Raw genomic sequence first — 14,784 nt, forward strand, 5'->3', positions numbered from 1 at the left:
CCTCCCACCAGGTATGTTCTCTGCATGTTTTGACAGAAGTGATCCGAGATGCAGTTTCCTTCTGGTTCGCGGAGCTGCGGTCTACCACAGGCCCATGCGGATCTGCCATTGAAGGCCCCATAATGACAGACAAAACAATCTGTAAATAATGCACAAGTTGCACACGGTCAGAGGAATGACACGATCAAAGGGCAGCCCTAGAATGCTGCTCTTCCATGAGTCCAGGGAGCCCCTTCACCTGCCCCACTGTCCCCCTACATTTTTATGTCACTCCTTTAAAAACTCCCATTGTGGGGCAGTTTCAAATGGGGATCACAGTAATGCAACTATCGCTGCATAGGGAGAGATAGAAAATAAACACTAGACTCTGAGGGGGTGAGATGAGGAATGGGTACTGATAAAATGGGGGTGAAGATGAGTGCCTAAGAGGGATGCTTGTTTTATGCAGTGTTCGGGGAGAAAGGCAAAATTGACCACGGATAACGGATACCCCAGTTGAGACATGAAAAGACAGTAAATGTTCCCTCCCTAAACCGCCCCAATATCCCACCCTGTAACCCCTCATTCTGTCTTCTCAGTGTCCTATCCTCTTTGAAAGCTTTGCAAATTTATCGCTGGGTAGTTGTGGTCTTCTTCCAGTGTCCTCCATACTCAATGGCATGAGGTCCTCGTTGCCTCCCAAAATTTTCTAAAAGTGGCCCTCTAAGCCTCCATAGCCCGCCCACGCACACATCCCCCCACAAAATGAATGTTCGTCCAGTGTGTCGTTAATAATACAGGTTAATACAGTTTGTGGCTCTTTTTCCGAAATCCCAAAGATTTGTACTCTATGGCGCAGATTCGGCAGGGCCGCCTCAGGTTCCGGTATCCCTGGGGTCGGCAGAGGGATCGGCCCCTCCAGGTCAGCAGGCAGATTGGTCGTCAGTTCCAGGACCCCCACGCTGCTGTCCAATCCGAAAAAAATACCACCCATACATATTCCAAAAAATGAAGAAAAATGTGGAATTCTTTTCTTCATGTTTTTTTTCAACTTTTGTCTTTTTCTCCTTTTTTTGTGTTTTCTTCCATTTGTTCATGTTGTTTTTCTCATCTTCATTCCCCCCACCCCGCCCCCAAGACCCGCTGGTCTTTGCAATACCTTTGCCCCATCCCTCCCTCCCCATCCCTCGAAAAAACAGAAAAAATAATCACAGAGCGAAAGTTTAGATGAAAAATTCCTCTTTCCGCTTGTGGTTCTCGCCGCCATTGAGGAACGCTTCGCGGGCTTCACCGTGCTCATCCAGGCCGCTGGCTTCATGTGTCAGGTAGGACCCTAGAGGACAGAGAGAGAAGAGGTTAGTTGATCTAGCATTGCTTTAAAAGCACAGCTGGGTGCACAGCATTCCATATTTTGCATCATCACAGTATATCCTTGTTTACAACAAACTCCTTTGTCGACTACTCAATGGCTCCTTAGTCTTTTTTCTCTTTTTTATCACAGTCTTCTTAATCAGACGTCACTGTGACCCCTGTGGCCGAAAAGTGGATTGCAGGCCTCATCATGAATCTCAAGAAGTGCCTACTTTTTCTAACCACTAGATGTCACTGCCGTCCTTGCAAAAATGTGAATAGGCTTTACAGTTGATTGCTTCTGATGGGTTATCTTCTTCTCACATATAAAACAGACATCACATCAATACCACACCTAATATCCCCAATATAGCCTCCAAACCCTACCATCTATTTCCTGGAGAAAGGCTGGACCACTGATCTACCACCGCCCCCCAATCAAAATTACCAAAAAGCATCACTGTTATGTCCCTATGGTCTCCTGGCCTCTTCCATACCACCTGCCGCTCCCAACAACACTCCCTCTAGAGAGTCTGGCATGTCAGTACTCAGGTATGGAACTGTAGGTCTGTAGACTAGGGGCCCGATTCATAAAGGTAAACTGTGACGAATGTCTAACTTTACGACTTTTGGTATTCACAAAGGGCCTTCATGAGTAGTAAAGGAAAGCGCTTCACATTCCAGAAGCAGCTCAGCATGCTCCTTTTCTCTGCACCCAGGTCTTAGAATCGGCACAGAACCCATAACCTGGGCCAGGCCTCTGATGCCTTTCTTTGCATTAGTCACCCCTGTTAGTGCCAGAGAATCTGGGGACCATTTGCCCATGGCCATGGGTTGCTTGATGTCGGTGGCTGTTTTGAATATTCTGTCTCGTGGTGAAACACATCAAATCGATCAATGCTCCAGGGTACGATCATTTTTTAGTCTTTTTCTCTCTAGACTTTTAAGGGAACATGAGAGGGCTCTAAGGGGTAGATGTATCAAGCCTTTTGCGATTCGCAAAGGCCGGAATTCCGGCCTTTGCGAATCGCAAAAGGCTTTTTTGCATCTTTTGATATGTATCAAAAAATCGCTAAATAAGGAATCGCAAAAATTTGCGATTCCTTATTTTGCTTAAGCATTTAAGTAATCGCAAATTTTGCGATTCCTTAAATGCGATGTATGTAGGTTTTAGAAATTGCGAATTTGGGTTAAGAAATCGCAAATTACCACCAACTTGTAGTTGGTGGTAATTTACGATTTCTTTTAAAAATGCCCTATTTGGCATTTGTGAAGGTGGCATGTGACGCACATACATGCCCATAGGGCATGTATGTGCGCCATATGCACACACATGTAAATTTCAGGGGTGCAGCAGGGTGTCTTTGAGACACCCCTGCACCCTTGAAATTATTCTCAATTTGCGATTAGCAAATTGCGAATCTCAAATAGAGAATTATTTCACAATCATTTCTATGGGCCTCCTGGCCCATAGGAATGCATGGGAAATTATTCCTTAATTGCGAATTCGCAAATAAGGAAGACTAAGAAATCGCTAAAAAAAATAGCGATTTTCTACATACATTCCATTTTGCGATTTCTAAATAGAGATTCCTTAAAAATCGCTATTTAGAAATCGCAAAATGGAGTCTTGATACATCTACCCCCAGGTCTGTGGGAAAGGACGGGCAGTTCCTTCCACTCTAATTTCCGTAAGAGTAATGTTATAAAAATGCTCTGGGTTTTCTAGGATGAAACCTACTTTTATATTTGCCTGAAAGTAATCTGTAGAACTTTGCTACGTTTTTTACTGGTTATAGATTTACTGCCCTTGCCACATAATTCACCATTTTCAACGTAATATGCAGATTTCAATAAAACAAGTTTCTAGCTTTAACAGATCAAAAGTTACTAAAATAAATCACATTTAGTCCCGCGCAGTGGCAGACCTTTTGCACAGGTTAACTATTCGCCTTTTAGTTTCTGATTGCTCCAATCAGGTGTCAAACTGGCACTAGCGAGGTGAAACCTTTGTCCAGAGAGTATTAATGTGTGTTAAAATGATAATGTAATGACATGAGACAGCCACATAATGTCCCACCTTACGCTGCATTATTCGTGGTTTCTTCCTGCATACTTTAGTTAACTCTGCTGCATAATGTGCTACTTCATTAGCGCATAAGTCCGGTGGCCCTGTTTACAGCAGGTTTCATTCACGGCTGGCCGTCTTCGCAATGAAAGATTGCGTATGAATAATTGATTGGCGAGTTTTATGCAGCCTTGATGGCTTTGTGGCTATTTCAGGGCACCATGTCATAAAGCTGAGGCGATGGGGACAGTACGTGGACAGAATGCTGGGCGGGCAGACAGGCGCGTGCTAGAAGCCGGCTGGCTGCGAGGTGAAGCCCACATCAGAGCTCTCACAGACTCCCTGTGGCTCCAGGGTCTCAGCACAACTATTGTGGGTCCTAAAATGTATCTCACAGACTCTCCCTGTGGCTCCAGGGTCTCAGCACAACTATTGTGGGTCCTAAAATGTATCTCACAGACTCTCCCTGTGGCTCCAGGGTCTCAGCACAACTATTGTGGGTCCTAAAATGTATCTCACAGACTCTCCCTGTGGTTCCAGGGTCTCACCAGATGTCTTGCTGACTCCTAAAATGTATCTCACAGACTCCCTGTGGCTCCAGGGTCTCAGCAGAAGCATTGCTGGTTCCTAAAATGTATCTCACAGACTCCCTGTGGCTCCAGGGTCTCAGCAGAAGCATTGCTGGTTCCTAAAATGTATCTCACAGACTCCCTGTGGCTCCAGGGTCTCAGCAGAAGCATTGCTGGTTCCTAAAATGTATCTCACAGACTCTCCCTGTGGCTCCAGGGTCTCACCAGAAGCATTGCTGGCTCCTAAAATGTATCTCACAGACTCTCCCTGTGGACTCAGGGTCTCACCAGAAGCATTGCTGGCTCCTAAAATATATCTCACAGACTCTCCCTGTGGTTCCAGGGTCTCACCAGATGCCTTGCTGGCTCCTAAAATGTATCTCACAGACTCTCCCTGTGGACTCAGGGTCTCACCAGAAGCATTGCTGGCTCCTAAAATATATCTCACAGACTCTCCCTGTGGTTCCAGGGTCTCACCAGATGCCTTGCTGGCTCCTAAAATGTATCTCACAGACTCTCCCTGTGGCTGCGGGGTCTCACCAGAAGCATTGCTGGCTCCTAAAATGTATCTCACTGACTCTCCCTGTGGCTCCAGGGTCTCACCAGAAGCATTGCTGGCTCCTAAAATGTATCTCACTGACTCTCCCTGTGGCTCAAGGGTCTCACCAGAAGCATTGCTGGCTCCTAAAATGTATCTCTCTGACTCTCCCTGTGGCTCCAGGGTCTCACCAGAAGCATTGCTGGCTCCTAAAATGTATCTCACAGACTCTCCCTGTGGCTGCGGGGTCTCACCAGAAGCATTGCTGGCTCCTAAAATGTATCTCACTGACTCTCCCTGTGGCTCCAGGGTCTCACCAGAAGCATTGCTGGCTCCTAAAATGTATCTCACAGACTCTCCCTGTGGCTGCGGGGTCTCACCAGAAGCATTGCTGGCTCCTAAAATGTATCTCACAGACTCCCTGTGGCTCCAGGGTCTCAGCAGAAGCATTGCTGGCTCCTAAAATGTATCTCACAGACTCTCCCTGTGGCTCCAGGGTCTCACCAGAAGCATTGCTGGCTCCTAAAATGTATCTCACGGACTCCCTGTGGCTGCGGGGTCTCACCAGATGCCTTGCTGGCTCCTAAGATGTATCTCACTGACTCTCCCTGTGGCTGCGGGGTCTCACCAGATGCCTTGCTGGCTCCTAAAATGTATCTCACAGACTCTCCCTGTGGCTGCGGAGTCTCACCAGAAGCATTGCTGGCTCCTAAAATGTATCTCACAGACTCTCCCTGTGGCTGCGGGGTCTCACCAGAAGCATTGCTGGCTCCTAAAATGTATCTCACAGACTCTCCCTGTGGCTGCGGGGTCTCACCAGAAGCATTGCTGGCTCCTAAAATGTATCTCACTGACTCTCCCTGTGGCTCCAGGGTCTCACCAGAAGCATTACTGGCTCCTAAAATGTATCTCACAGACTCTCCCTGTGGCTGCGGGGTCTCACCAGAAGCATTGCTGGCTCCTAAAATGTATCTCACAGACTCCCTGTGGCTGCGGGGTCTCACCAGAAGCATTGCTGGCTCCTAAAATGTATCTCACTGACTCTCCCTGTGGCTCCAGGGTCTCACCAGAAGCATTACTGGCTCCTAAAATGTATCTCACAGACTCTCCCTGTGGCTGCGGGGTCTCACCAGAAGCATTGCTGGCTCCTAAAATGTATCTCACAGACTCTCCCTGTGGCTGCGGGGTCTCACCAGAAGCATTACTGGCTCCTAAAATGTATCTCACAGACTCTCCCTGTGGCTCCAGGGTCTCACCAGAAGCATTGCTGGCTCCTAAAATGTATCTCACAGACTCTCCCTGTGGCTCCAGGGTCTCACCAGAAGCATTGCTGGCTCCTAAAATGTATCTCACTGACTCTCCCTGTGGCTGCGGGGTCTCACCAGAAGCATTACTGGCTCCTAAAATGTATCTCACAGACTCTCCCTGTGGCTCCAGGGTCTCACCAGAAGCATTGCTGGCTCCTAAAATGTATCTCACAGACTCTCCCTGTGGACTCAGGGTCTCACCAGAAGCATTGCTGGCTCCTAAAATATATCTCACAGACTCTCCCTGTGGTTCCAGGGTCTCACCAGATGCCTTGCTGGCTCCTAAAATGTATCTCACAGACTCTCCCTGTGGCTGCGGGGTCTCACCAGAAGCATTGCTGGCTCCTAAAATGTATCTCACAGACTCTCCCTGTGGCTGCGGGGTCTCACCAGAAGCATTGCTGGCTCCTAAAATGTATCTCACAGACTCTCCCTGTGGCTGCGGGGTCTCACCAGAAGCATTACTGGCTCCTAAAATGTATCTCACAGACTCTCCCTGTGGCTCCAGGGTCTCACCAGAAGCATTGCTGGCTCCTAAAATGTATCTCACAGACTCTCCCTGTGGCTCCAGGGTCTCACCAGAAGCATTGCTGGCTCCTAAAATATATCTCACAGACTCTCCCTGTGGTTCCAGGGTCTCACCAGATGCCTTGCTGGCTCCTAAAATGTATCTCACTGACTCTCCCTGTGGCTCCAGGGTCTCACCAGAAGCATTGCTGGCTCCTAAAATGTATCTCACAGACTCTCCCTGTGGCTGCGGGGTCTCACCAGAAGCATTACTGGCTCCTAAAATGTATCTCACAGACTCTCCCTGTGGTTCCAGGGTCTCACCAGATGCCTTGCTGGCTCCTAAAATGTATCTCACAGACTCTCCCTGTGGCTGCGGGGTCTCACCAGATGCCTTGCTGGCTCCTAAAATGTATCTCACAGACTCTCCCTGTGGCTGCGGGGTCTCACCAGAAGCATTACTGGCTCCTAAAATGTATCTCACAGACTCCCTGTGGCTCCAGGGTCTCAGCAGAAGCATTACTGGCTCCTAAAATGTATCTCACAGACTCTCCCTGTGGATCCAGGGTCTCACCAGATACATTACTGGATCCTAAAATGTATCTCACTGACTCTCCCTGTGGCTCAAGGGTTCTCACCAGAAGCATTACTGGCTCCTAAAATGTATCTCACAGACTCTCCCTGTGGCTCCAGGGTCTCGGAACACTCATTGCTGGCTCCTAAATGTATCTCACAGACTCTCCCTGTGGCTCCAGGGTCTCAGAACACACATTGCTGGCTCCTAAAATGTATCATCTTGGGATCCTTGGCCCAGGTGTCTCAGAGGACTGAAGGTGATTGCCAGGGTTGCAGCTACACGCCCCTTAACCAAGAACAGAGGGGGATAAGGGGCAGAACCAGGTGGCACTGAACACCAGGGGAGGTCCCACCTGGGTGCACAGGGCCCAGAGGATTACCACAGCTTACTCTGCTCTTCAAATGAAATCCCTTGAAAGACAAGGGTGTTCTTTTGTTCTTAGTGACCCATCCTTTAAAGGAAACCTACATACCCAGGGGATCTGGGATGCCCTAGTCTTCCTAGTGTGTGGAGCCCTCCCAGTGGCTCTTCCGCTGCGCGGTCCTGAGAGCCACGTCCATGTCCCCAACACCAATTCATTGGGCCTCTCAGTTATGTTTGGGTTTTGTGAAGGACCCCATCCTAGAGGGGAACCCCAGACTGGGTGAAGGGTGTTTCCTAAGAAGATATGTTTGGAAGCCTGTAGACTGGGCAGCGCTCACCAGTAATGTTCTGGTCTAGTGAAGGGCAACACGCTACAGGCCCCAAGTGGAGATCCAACCCTCTTCTCTTTACCATCTGCCTTCCCTTCCCATACCTGGTTCTTTCCCTCGTCAGCTGCAGCTCTCCTTTCCCTCCTAAAGCCCCTTTTGTGTCATCTTTCCTTCTACACCACCACCAACCTTCCTCTCCCTCACAGCCCAGCTACCCTCTCTCCTGGACCTCCCTGGCCTCAGTGTCCCCCAGAGCCAGTGTTTAGGGTCTCTGAAAATGCCTTTTAATCTGCATTCACTTGGTAACCCACTATTTTTGGGGTTGGCGATAACTCTCATGTAGCAATGCTGGACACTAGGGGCCCGATTCACAGAACTAACTTAAGACAAAATCCTAAACTCACTACTTTTGGTATTCACTGAATGCACTTACTACTTTTGGTGTTCACAGAATGAATTTACGACTACTAACTTTACGTCCGCACTCGGGCTGGAAATTCCGGCCCAGAGGCGGAGCTTATGGCCCAGAGGCAGAGCTTCCGGCCCGGAGGCGGAGCTCACGGCCCAGTGGTGGAGATTTCAGCCTTGGCTAAATCCCCACCTCCGAGCTGAAAGCTCCTCCTCCAAGCCGGAAGCTCCGTTTCCGGGCCGCAAGCCCCGCCTCCGGGCCGCAAGCTCCGCCTCCGAGCCCGGACGTAAAGTTAGTAGTCGTAAATCCATTCTGTGAATACCAAAAGTAGAAAGTGCATTCTGCGAATACCAAAAGTAGTAAGTTTAGGATTTTGTCTTAAGTTAGTTCTGTGAATTGGGCCCTAGCACCCCCTGGAGGGAGTGAGAAGCATCATGCAGTACTGCCCCGAGCCTGGCAGAGTCAAGCAGCCCCAGTCTTACCAAAGTTATATGCAGGCCTAGGCACTGGCATGGACCCAGAGGACCCTCAAAATGGCGCCCAAGATGGCCGCCCACTGCTTCCTTTGTCTGCCAACCAATGCAATAGATAAGATAGCAGCCAACAAAGTGTCAAGTAATAGAGGCTGACGGAGGTCACCGGTCTCCCACAACCCACCAATCCAGTGCAAGGAGCATGATGGGGCTGACAGTGAGAGGGGGTAAGGTTCTAGCCTCTTGACCAATATGCATATGTTGGTGCTTGCAGGTATTAGTATAGTAGAAACCTAGCTGAGAACAACAGCGTTCTGTACCATGAGGCGTCCGGCTGCACAAACGCAGCGACTGGCAGGGATGGGGCAGGTGAGGGGTGATTCAAAATGGTGTAGAAATTCAGGGGTTGTAAAGTCGCGATGCAGGTTATGGTGGACAAACTGGTTGGAACACCTGAACTACCCAACAGGAGGGCACAAGTTGTGAGTGAAGGCTCAGGCTTTGACAACATTTCACACGTGTGGGACCCTGGGAACCCCAGAGTTAATGGGGCACACCTATTAGTTACCCCAGAAAGCCGTAGTTACACAGAAGGCGACACAAAGTTTGAATGACAGGACCACAGTCACAGCCAGCTCTCAAAGCTGTTTGGTGAAAGCCCCATACCAGTAGTGGGAGGAGGTCAGAGCTACCAATGCAGTCCATGGCTGAGATGCAGACATTCCTCAAAAAAAGGTCTGATACTTTCTGCCTCCACGAGGATCCCTTCCCTGACTTGCCCCTCTCTGTTCAAGTCCCCCTCTTATAGCTACGAGGATGTAGCCTGGACCATGGCAGAGGCCATGGGAACTGTGCTGATCAACAAACATGAAAGCTCTGCAGAAACATTGGGTTTAAATCCACGAAGGGCAATCGAGCTCCAAAGACTGGTATGGATTAAGAGCAGAAGGAACCCTGTATTTATGTCTGGAGTGAGTCTGGTTTAAAGAGAGTACGAGCTGGTGCAGACTTAGGAACCCTTCCTCCACCTGCGTAAAGCGCCGAGAGGCCTCCCATGCAGCCAGGGGGCTCTGGGCACTTGGTCAGATGCTCAGTAGGGACTTTCAATCAATCAATCAATCAATCAATCAATCAATGCATTTCTAAAGCGTGCTACATACCCGTGGGGTTCTCAAGGCACTGGGGGGGGGCTGCTACTGATCGAACTTTGGGACACTTCCCATCTGCTTTGGGATGGCAGGAACGGGCCTGGAAATGTGTAATTCAATTAATTCTATTGTATTATGTTATTTGTATGGCGCTTACTACCCTTTTGTAGGGCATTGATTTACTTCCGCGGGCAGCACGCTGCTCCGGGTGGGTGTGTGATGAGAGCAGTTTTGTCGTTGCTTTGAGCCTATTTGGGAGATGCTTCCATGTCTTGCATGATGAACACTGAGTTGGGCTTATTGAGTTATGTTTGCAGTGCCAGCCTGTGAGAGGAGGGAGGCAGTGTGGGAGAAAGATGCACAATTTTAAAATGGTTGATGCTTTTATGGATCTGCAGGAGGTACCAGTGGGGGGGGGGGGGATCCGTCCTCTTATATGATATCAATTATAAGATATCAATTGAAGAGAGGTGCCAAGAGGCACTGCATGATTGTCAACCTTTTTGTCATTATAGGATGTCAATGCTCAGGGTAGCGGACTATGTGGGACCTGCAGGGTGGACTATGTTAGAGTCCTGTGGTGACCATCAATTTGCTCCAGATGTCTTTGGTGTCGGCAGGCCTGCCTGCTTAGTGGTTGGTTTAGCGTGCGGGTGTAGGATGCGACTGTGCTATTCAGGTGCCAGCAAGTCTCTGCTGCTCCTTTCATGCATTATGTGCCTGTCCCTTTGACGATGAAGGCTCAGGTAAGGCATTGGTACATGATATATGGTGGCAAAGATTATCTCAAATTGATACTAAGGGTACTGTCCTAAAGTCTGGAGTAACTGCCCTCTATCTGGTTGTTAGCGGTACAAGTATGGTAGACATTCTTTACTATGTCTGAAGTGTAGAAGGGGGTTCTGGGTACAGTTTTATGTGTCATTAGAGAGGTTGTTGGTCTCCAGGTGCAGAGGGGCAGCTGTTCCTCTGTCTCCTTTCTCTCTACTAGATTCCTTGAAAATGTCTTGCTCCCAATTACCTGTACAGCGAGCACCGAGACAAATATGAAGCCAAATAAGGGGGGGGGGGGGTGGGGGGGAGGACCCAGAATATCCACAAGCAGTCGGGGTTTGTCAATTATGGCAGCCTACACGCCTGAAACAATGTTGTCCTTAAACAAAGTCAACAATGGCGGGGGTGGGTGCTTTGTGATCATAGCGACTAACTTTTAAACTAATTAGAACTGAAATTTTGTGGGTGAGGAAGCTTATACCTCAGGTAGAAGAACAGTTATTAATACACAGAAACGAGAAGGGGGAGAGGGTCAACTACTCAACTACCCCAACCCTCTTTTATTGTAACCTAAACACACCAAGAGGGGTAGAGAGGAAAAAGGGCCTAGACAAGACATGCGCATTATTTTGTGCAGGGACAAGTAATCAAATAAATAACCCCCTCTGAGTTGCAATTAGTGTGGGTTCTTTCTTCCCAGGGATACTTTAAGCCTATGTCAATGCATTTGGTGTTTGTAGTCAAATGACATTTGATGGGTCTAAATAGAAACCTCTGTAATGGATGTGGATATATGTGTTTTGTTTTTCAGTACATGTGTCCCTTGTTGGGGGAAGTACCTCCACACAGCAAGAATACTGTACGTATGTACCCTGGACACTAACTAAAATAAGGTAACAGGGCTCTTTGACTGGGACTGAAAGGAGTCCTGAAGAAGACCGGCGTGACCCTATATTGTGGGCACATTATAACTCGGTCGAAACATGTTTGACTTTGGCAGTCGTGGGAGGGTTGATGTGAGCCAATAAAATTCTCACAAATAAACCCATCCCCTCTCTATTTTTAATCCTGTCCATGGGACTGCGGAATAAAGTAAGAGTACCCATGAGGCAGTCTTAGGTTCACTTTCCACTGCACTTTTTCCCTATCACTGTTCCCAGTCAGGGTTGGTAGCACTTTATACTCACCCATATATGTTCTGTTGTTTAGGTAAACCCCCTTCCCTATGCGTGGCTTCGCCAGGGTGCTTTGTAAGCAGACCCGATAATGAAGCATGTGACACACAGACTTGTGTGTGAGTGAGGGCAATTTTACTAACACTGTGTGCCCCCGCATGTCTTGTCTAGGTCCTTTTTCCTCTCTACCCCTCTTGGTGTGTTTAGGTTACAAGAACAGTTATTGCCAGTACATTTGTTGCTAGAGCTGGTGAACAAGTGCAGGTGGTAGCAGTAAAGAGGGCGGATCTTAGATCATGAGGCCTCATGGAACGCTGTAATGAGAGAGCGGCTCATAAGGGACGGCTCAGCCACTGGGAAGGGTTAGTCCGCAAGTGGAAGACACCGAACGTCTGGATGACACCCTAAAGAAGACGGTGTGTCCAACCCTAGTCAAACCCAGCAGAGGGTGTGACAGGGTCAACTGAGCATGGCCAACACAACCTTGGTCTTGAAGTGGTAGCCAGAAAATGTCATCTCCAAATGGGACAGATGCCATCCCCACCATTTGAGTGACGTCAAACTGGCTGGGCCACCATATCTCCCCTAGAGAGTCACCACTGTGAATGGCAGAGAGTGAGTGGTGCCAGGAAAGACAATGGTTGGGAGAAGAAAGGCCCAGATGATAACCCTACTACCCAGGAGCCCCTCAGCTTGGAGAACTCAGGGGGGAGATCCATGAAGACACAGCTCTGTCCACACTGTGCGCAAAGCTGTAACCTCGCTAGCTGTCCCTCTCCAAGGTGGACGACAATCCCTTTATTCAAGATACAAATGGGAGATGGCCTTTGATTCAGTGAATCACAAACATTGCTACCAGTGCGAACTCCTTAGCGGCACGAAGGACACCAAGGAACATTCACTTGGATAGTACATAGCATCCTCCAGGCAGGGTTCTGAGAAGTCTTGGAGTGCGCAGTAGCCACAGCCCCAAGGCTGTATTACAAAAACTGCAGCATCTGAAGGCTGACAGCGAGACCAGATTGAAGATTCAAGCAACTAAAGCTGCTCCTTCCATATATGAGTATCCCATTTCACAGGGTAAAGATACATGTAGAGGTCCTCTCGGTGTACCTTCCAACTGTTGGCTCCCTATTCCAAAGAGTAAAGATACATGTAAAGGTCCTCTCGGTGTACCTTCCAACTGTAGTTGGCTCATTCCAAAGGGTTAGGATACATGTAGATGTCCTCTCGATGTACCTTCCAACTGCGGGCGGCCCTTTCCAAAGGGTTAGGATACATGTAGAGGTCCTCTCAATGTACTTTCCAACTGTGGGGGCCCATTCCAAAGGGTAAACATACATGTAGAGGTCCTCTCAATGTACCTTCCAACTGTGGGAGGCCCATTCCGCAGGGTTAGGAACATGTAGATGTCCTCTCTGTGTACCTTCCAACTGTGGTTGGCCCATTCCAAAGGGTTCGGGTACATGTAGAGCTCCTCTCGGTGTACCTTCCAACTGTGGTTGGCCCATTCCAAAGGGTTCGGGTACATGTAGAGCTCCTCTCGGTGTACCTTCCAACTGTGGGCGGCCCTTTCCAAAGGGTAAAGATACATGTAGAGGACCTATTGATGTACCTTTCAACAACTATGGTTGGCCCATTCCAAAGGGTTTGGGTACATGTAATGGTCTTTTCGGTGTACCTTTCAGATGTGGTTAGCCCATTCCCAAGGGTTAGCATACATGTAGCGGTCCTCTCCAAGTACCTTTTGAGCTGTGGGTGGCCCATTCCAAAGGGTTGGCATACAAACAGGGGTCTTTGCCGTGCTCCTTACAGCAGTGGTTAGCCCATGCCAGAGGGCTGGCATACATGTAATGGCCCCCTGACCTGCTAGCAGTGGCAAGCCGTGCATTCTGGTACCGTTAGATTACGGTGCAGGACACCCAGATTGCACAGTTAGAGAGAGACAGATGTTGCACAGCTGCACTGACGCAGTCGTTGCAAAGCTTTATGGATCTATATATCATAAACATACATGGTCCCGGTGCTGCATGGTTGGGTAAACAACTCCATAATCCTGCTATTGCATAAATATACATACTCAGCTGTCACGCGCATGCCTTCTAAGTGAACACGCTGTTTAAGTGTGAAATGATATTTCTAGTGGGCACAGTAACATTCTTGTCAGGCCCGGTGAGTGTGCCAGCAGCACCTCGCCCCCCACCCTAGACGGGGGATGTATACATGAATCTCCCCAGAGGCCTTTCTCAGTGCCACGTGACTACAGGATGCGGCTCTGCCCCGGCACGTGCCTGTTTACCATCAGAGCAGGTGCGACCGTAGGCATGTGCAAGCTGTGCACCTGCACAGGGCCGCCAAACCCCAGGGGCCACCACGCCAATGTATATCCTTAATATAATAATCCTCTGAGGATGGATACATATTTGTGTGGCGGCCCCTGGCAGGAATTTGGCGGCCTCCGGCTCTGTTCCACTTTCAAACACCCTGACCCCCCCTCTTCACTGGCCTCCCACTCCACTTGGACCCCCTCTTCCGGGGCCCCCTGCCTACGCTCCCTGCCCAGGGCCGCCATGAGCCTAGAGCCGCCCCTGGTCAGAGGGAGGCCGGGCTATAAACAGCTGTTCGTTTGCGTGGGCATTGGCGATTTGTTCAGCGGGAGAAGTGTTAAACATCTCTCTGCTTGCCCCGGGAGTCCTACCGGAGGAGGAAACGTGCTCTGCAGAGTATAGACGCCCTTAAACATCTCCTGTAGCGACACGCTCTGATCTCACAGAGGGCTCCCAGGCATGTGTGCACAGGCACAGTGCGCATGTGCCAAACTCTGCAGTGACGGCGCGTGCTCGTGCATGAAGGGGAAACTCTGAGAGGCAGATTTACTAAGGTATCCGGCAAAACTCAATTCAACCACCTAGCTGCGCTGCGTGATAGGGAGAGGGCAGGGATGCACCATACTTAACAATATACATTGCTGTCTATTTCCCAGCGCTGGTGCACAATGAACTGCCTAGCACCAACACAGGTACGTTTGCACCATGGTGCAAGGGTGCTTGCGTTGTTAGCAGGACTGTTTCTGTGCCACAAGGGATACCTTCCTGCCCAAAAACAATACCCTGAGTCATTTTTCTTTTTCAATTTGTGCTGCAGAATGTAGCCACACAGAAAGTGGAAGTAACGAGGAGAAATACAGATATTTTAACTCATTACACCTCACCTTGGAA

General features: G+C 49.1%; 1 protein-coding gene across 2 annotated transcripts in view; it reads right to left on the bottom strand.

Moving 5' to 3' along the window:
- Positions 1 to 1,029: 1,029 nt before the first annotated feature.
- CADM4 (cell adhesion molecule 4) overlaps positions 1,030 to 14,784 on the bottom strand; it is a 1,180,582-nt gene continuing 1,166,827 nt past the window's right edge. The window contains exon 10 of one of the 2 annotated variants that reach the window (XM_078655589.1): positions 1,030 to 1,312. In XM_078655589.1, coding sequence (XP_078511715.1) covers positions 1,203 to 1,312 — 110 coding nt within the window. In that variant the 3' untranslated portion in view covers positions 1,030 to 1,202. The remainder of the gene's footprint in view (positions 1,313 to 14,784) is intronic. The other variant, XM_078655590.1, reaches the window with a different exon arrangement.

The sequence above is a fragment of the Lissotriton helveticus genome, chromosome 7 (genome assembly GCF_964261635.1).
Source record: "Lissotriton helveticus chromosome 7, aLisHel1.1, whole genome shotgun sequence".
NCBI classification, from domain to species: domain Eukaryota; kingdom Metazoa; phylum Chordata; class Amphibia; order Caudata; family Salamandridae; genus Lissotriton; species Lissotriton helveticus.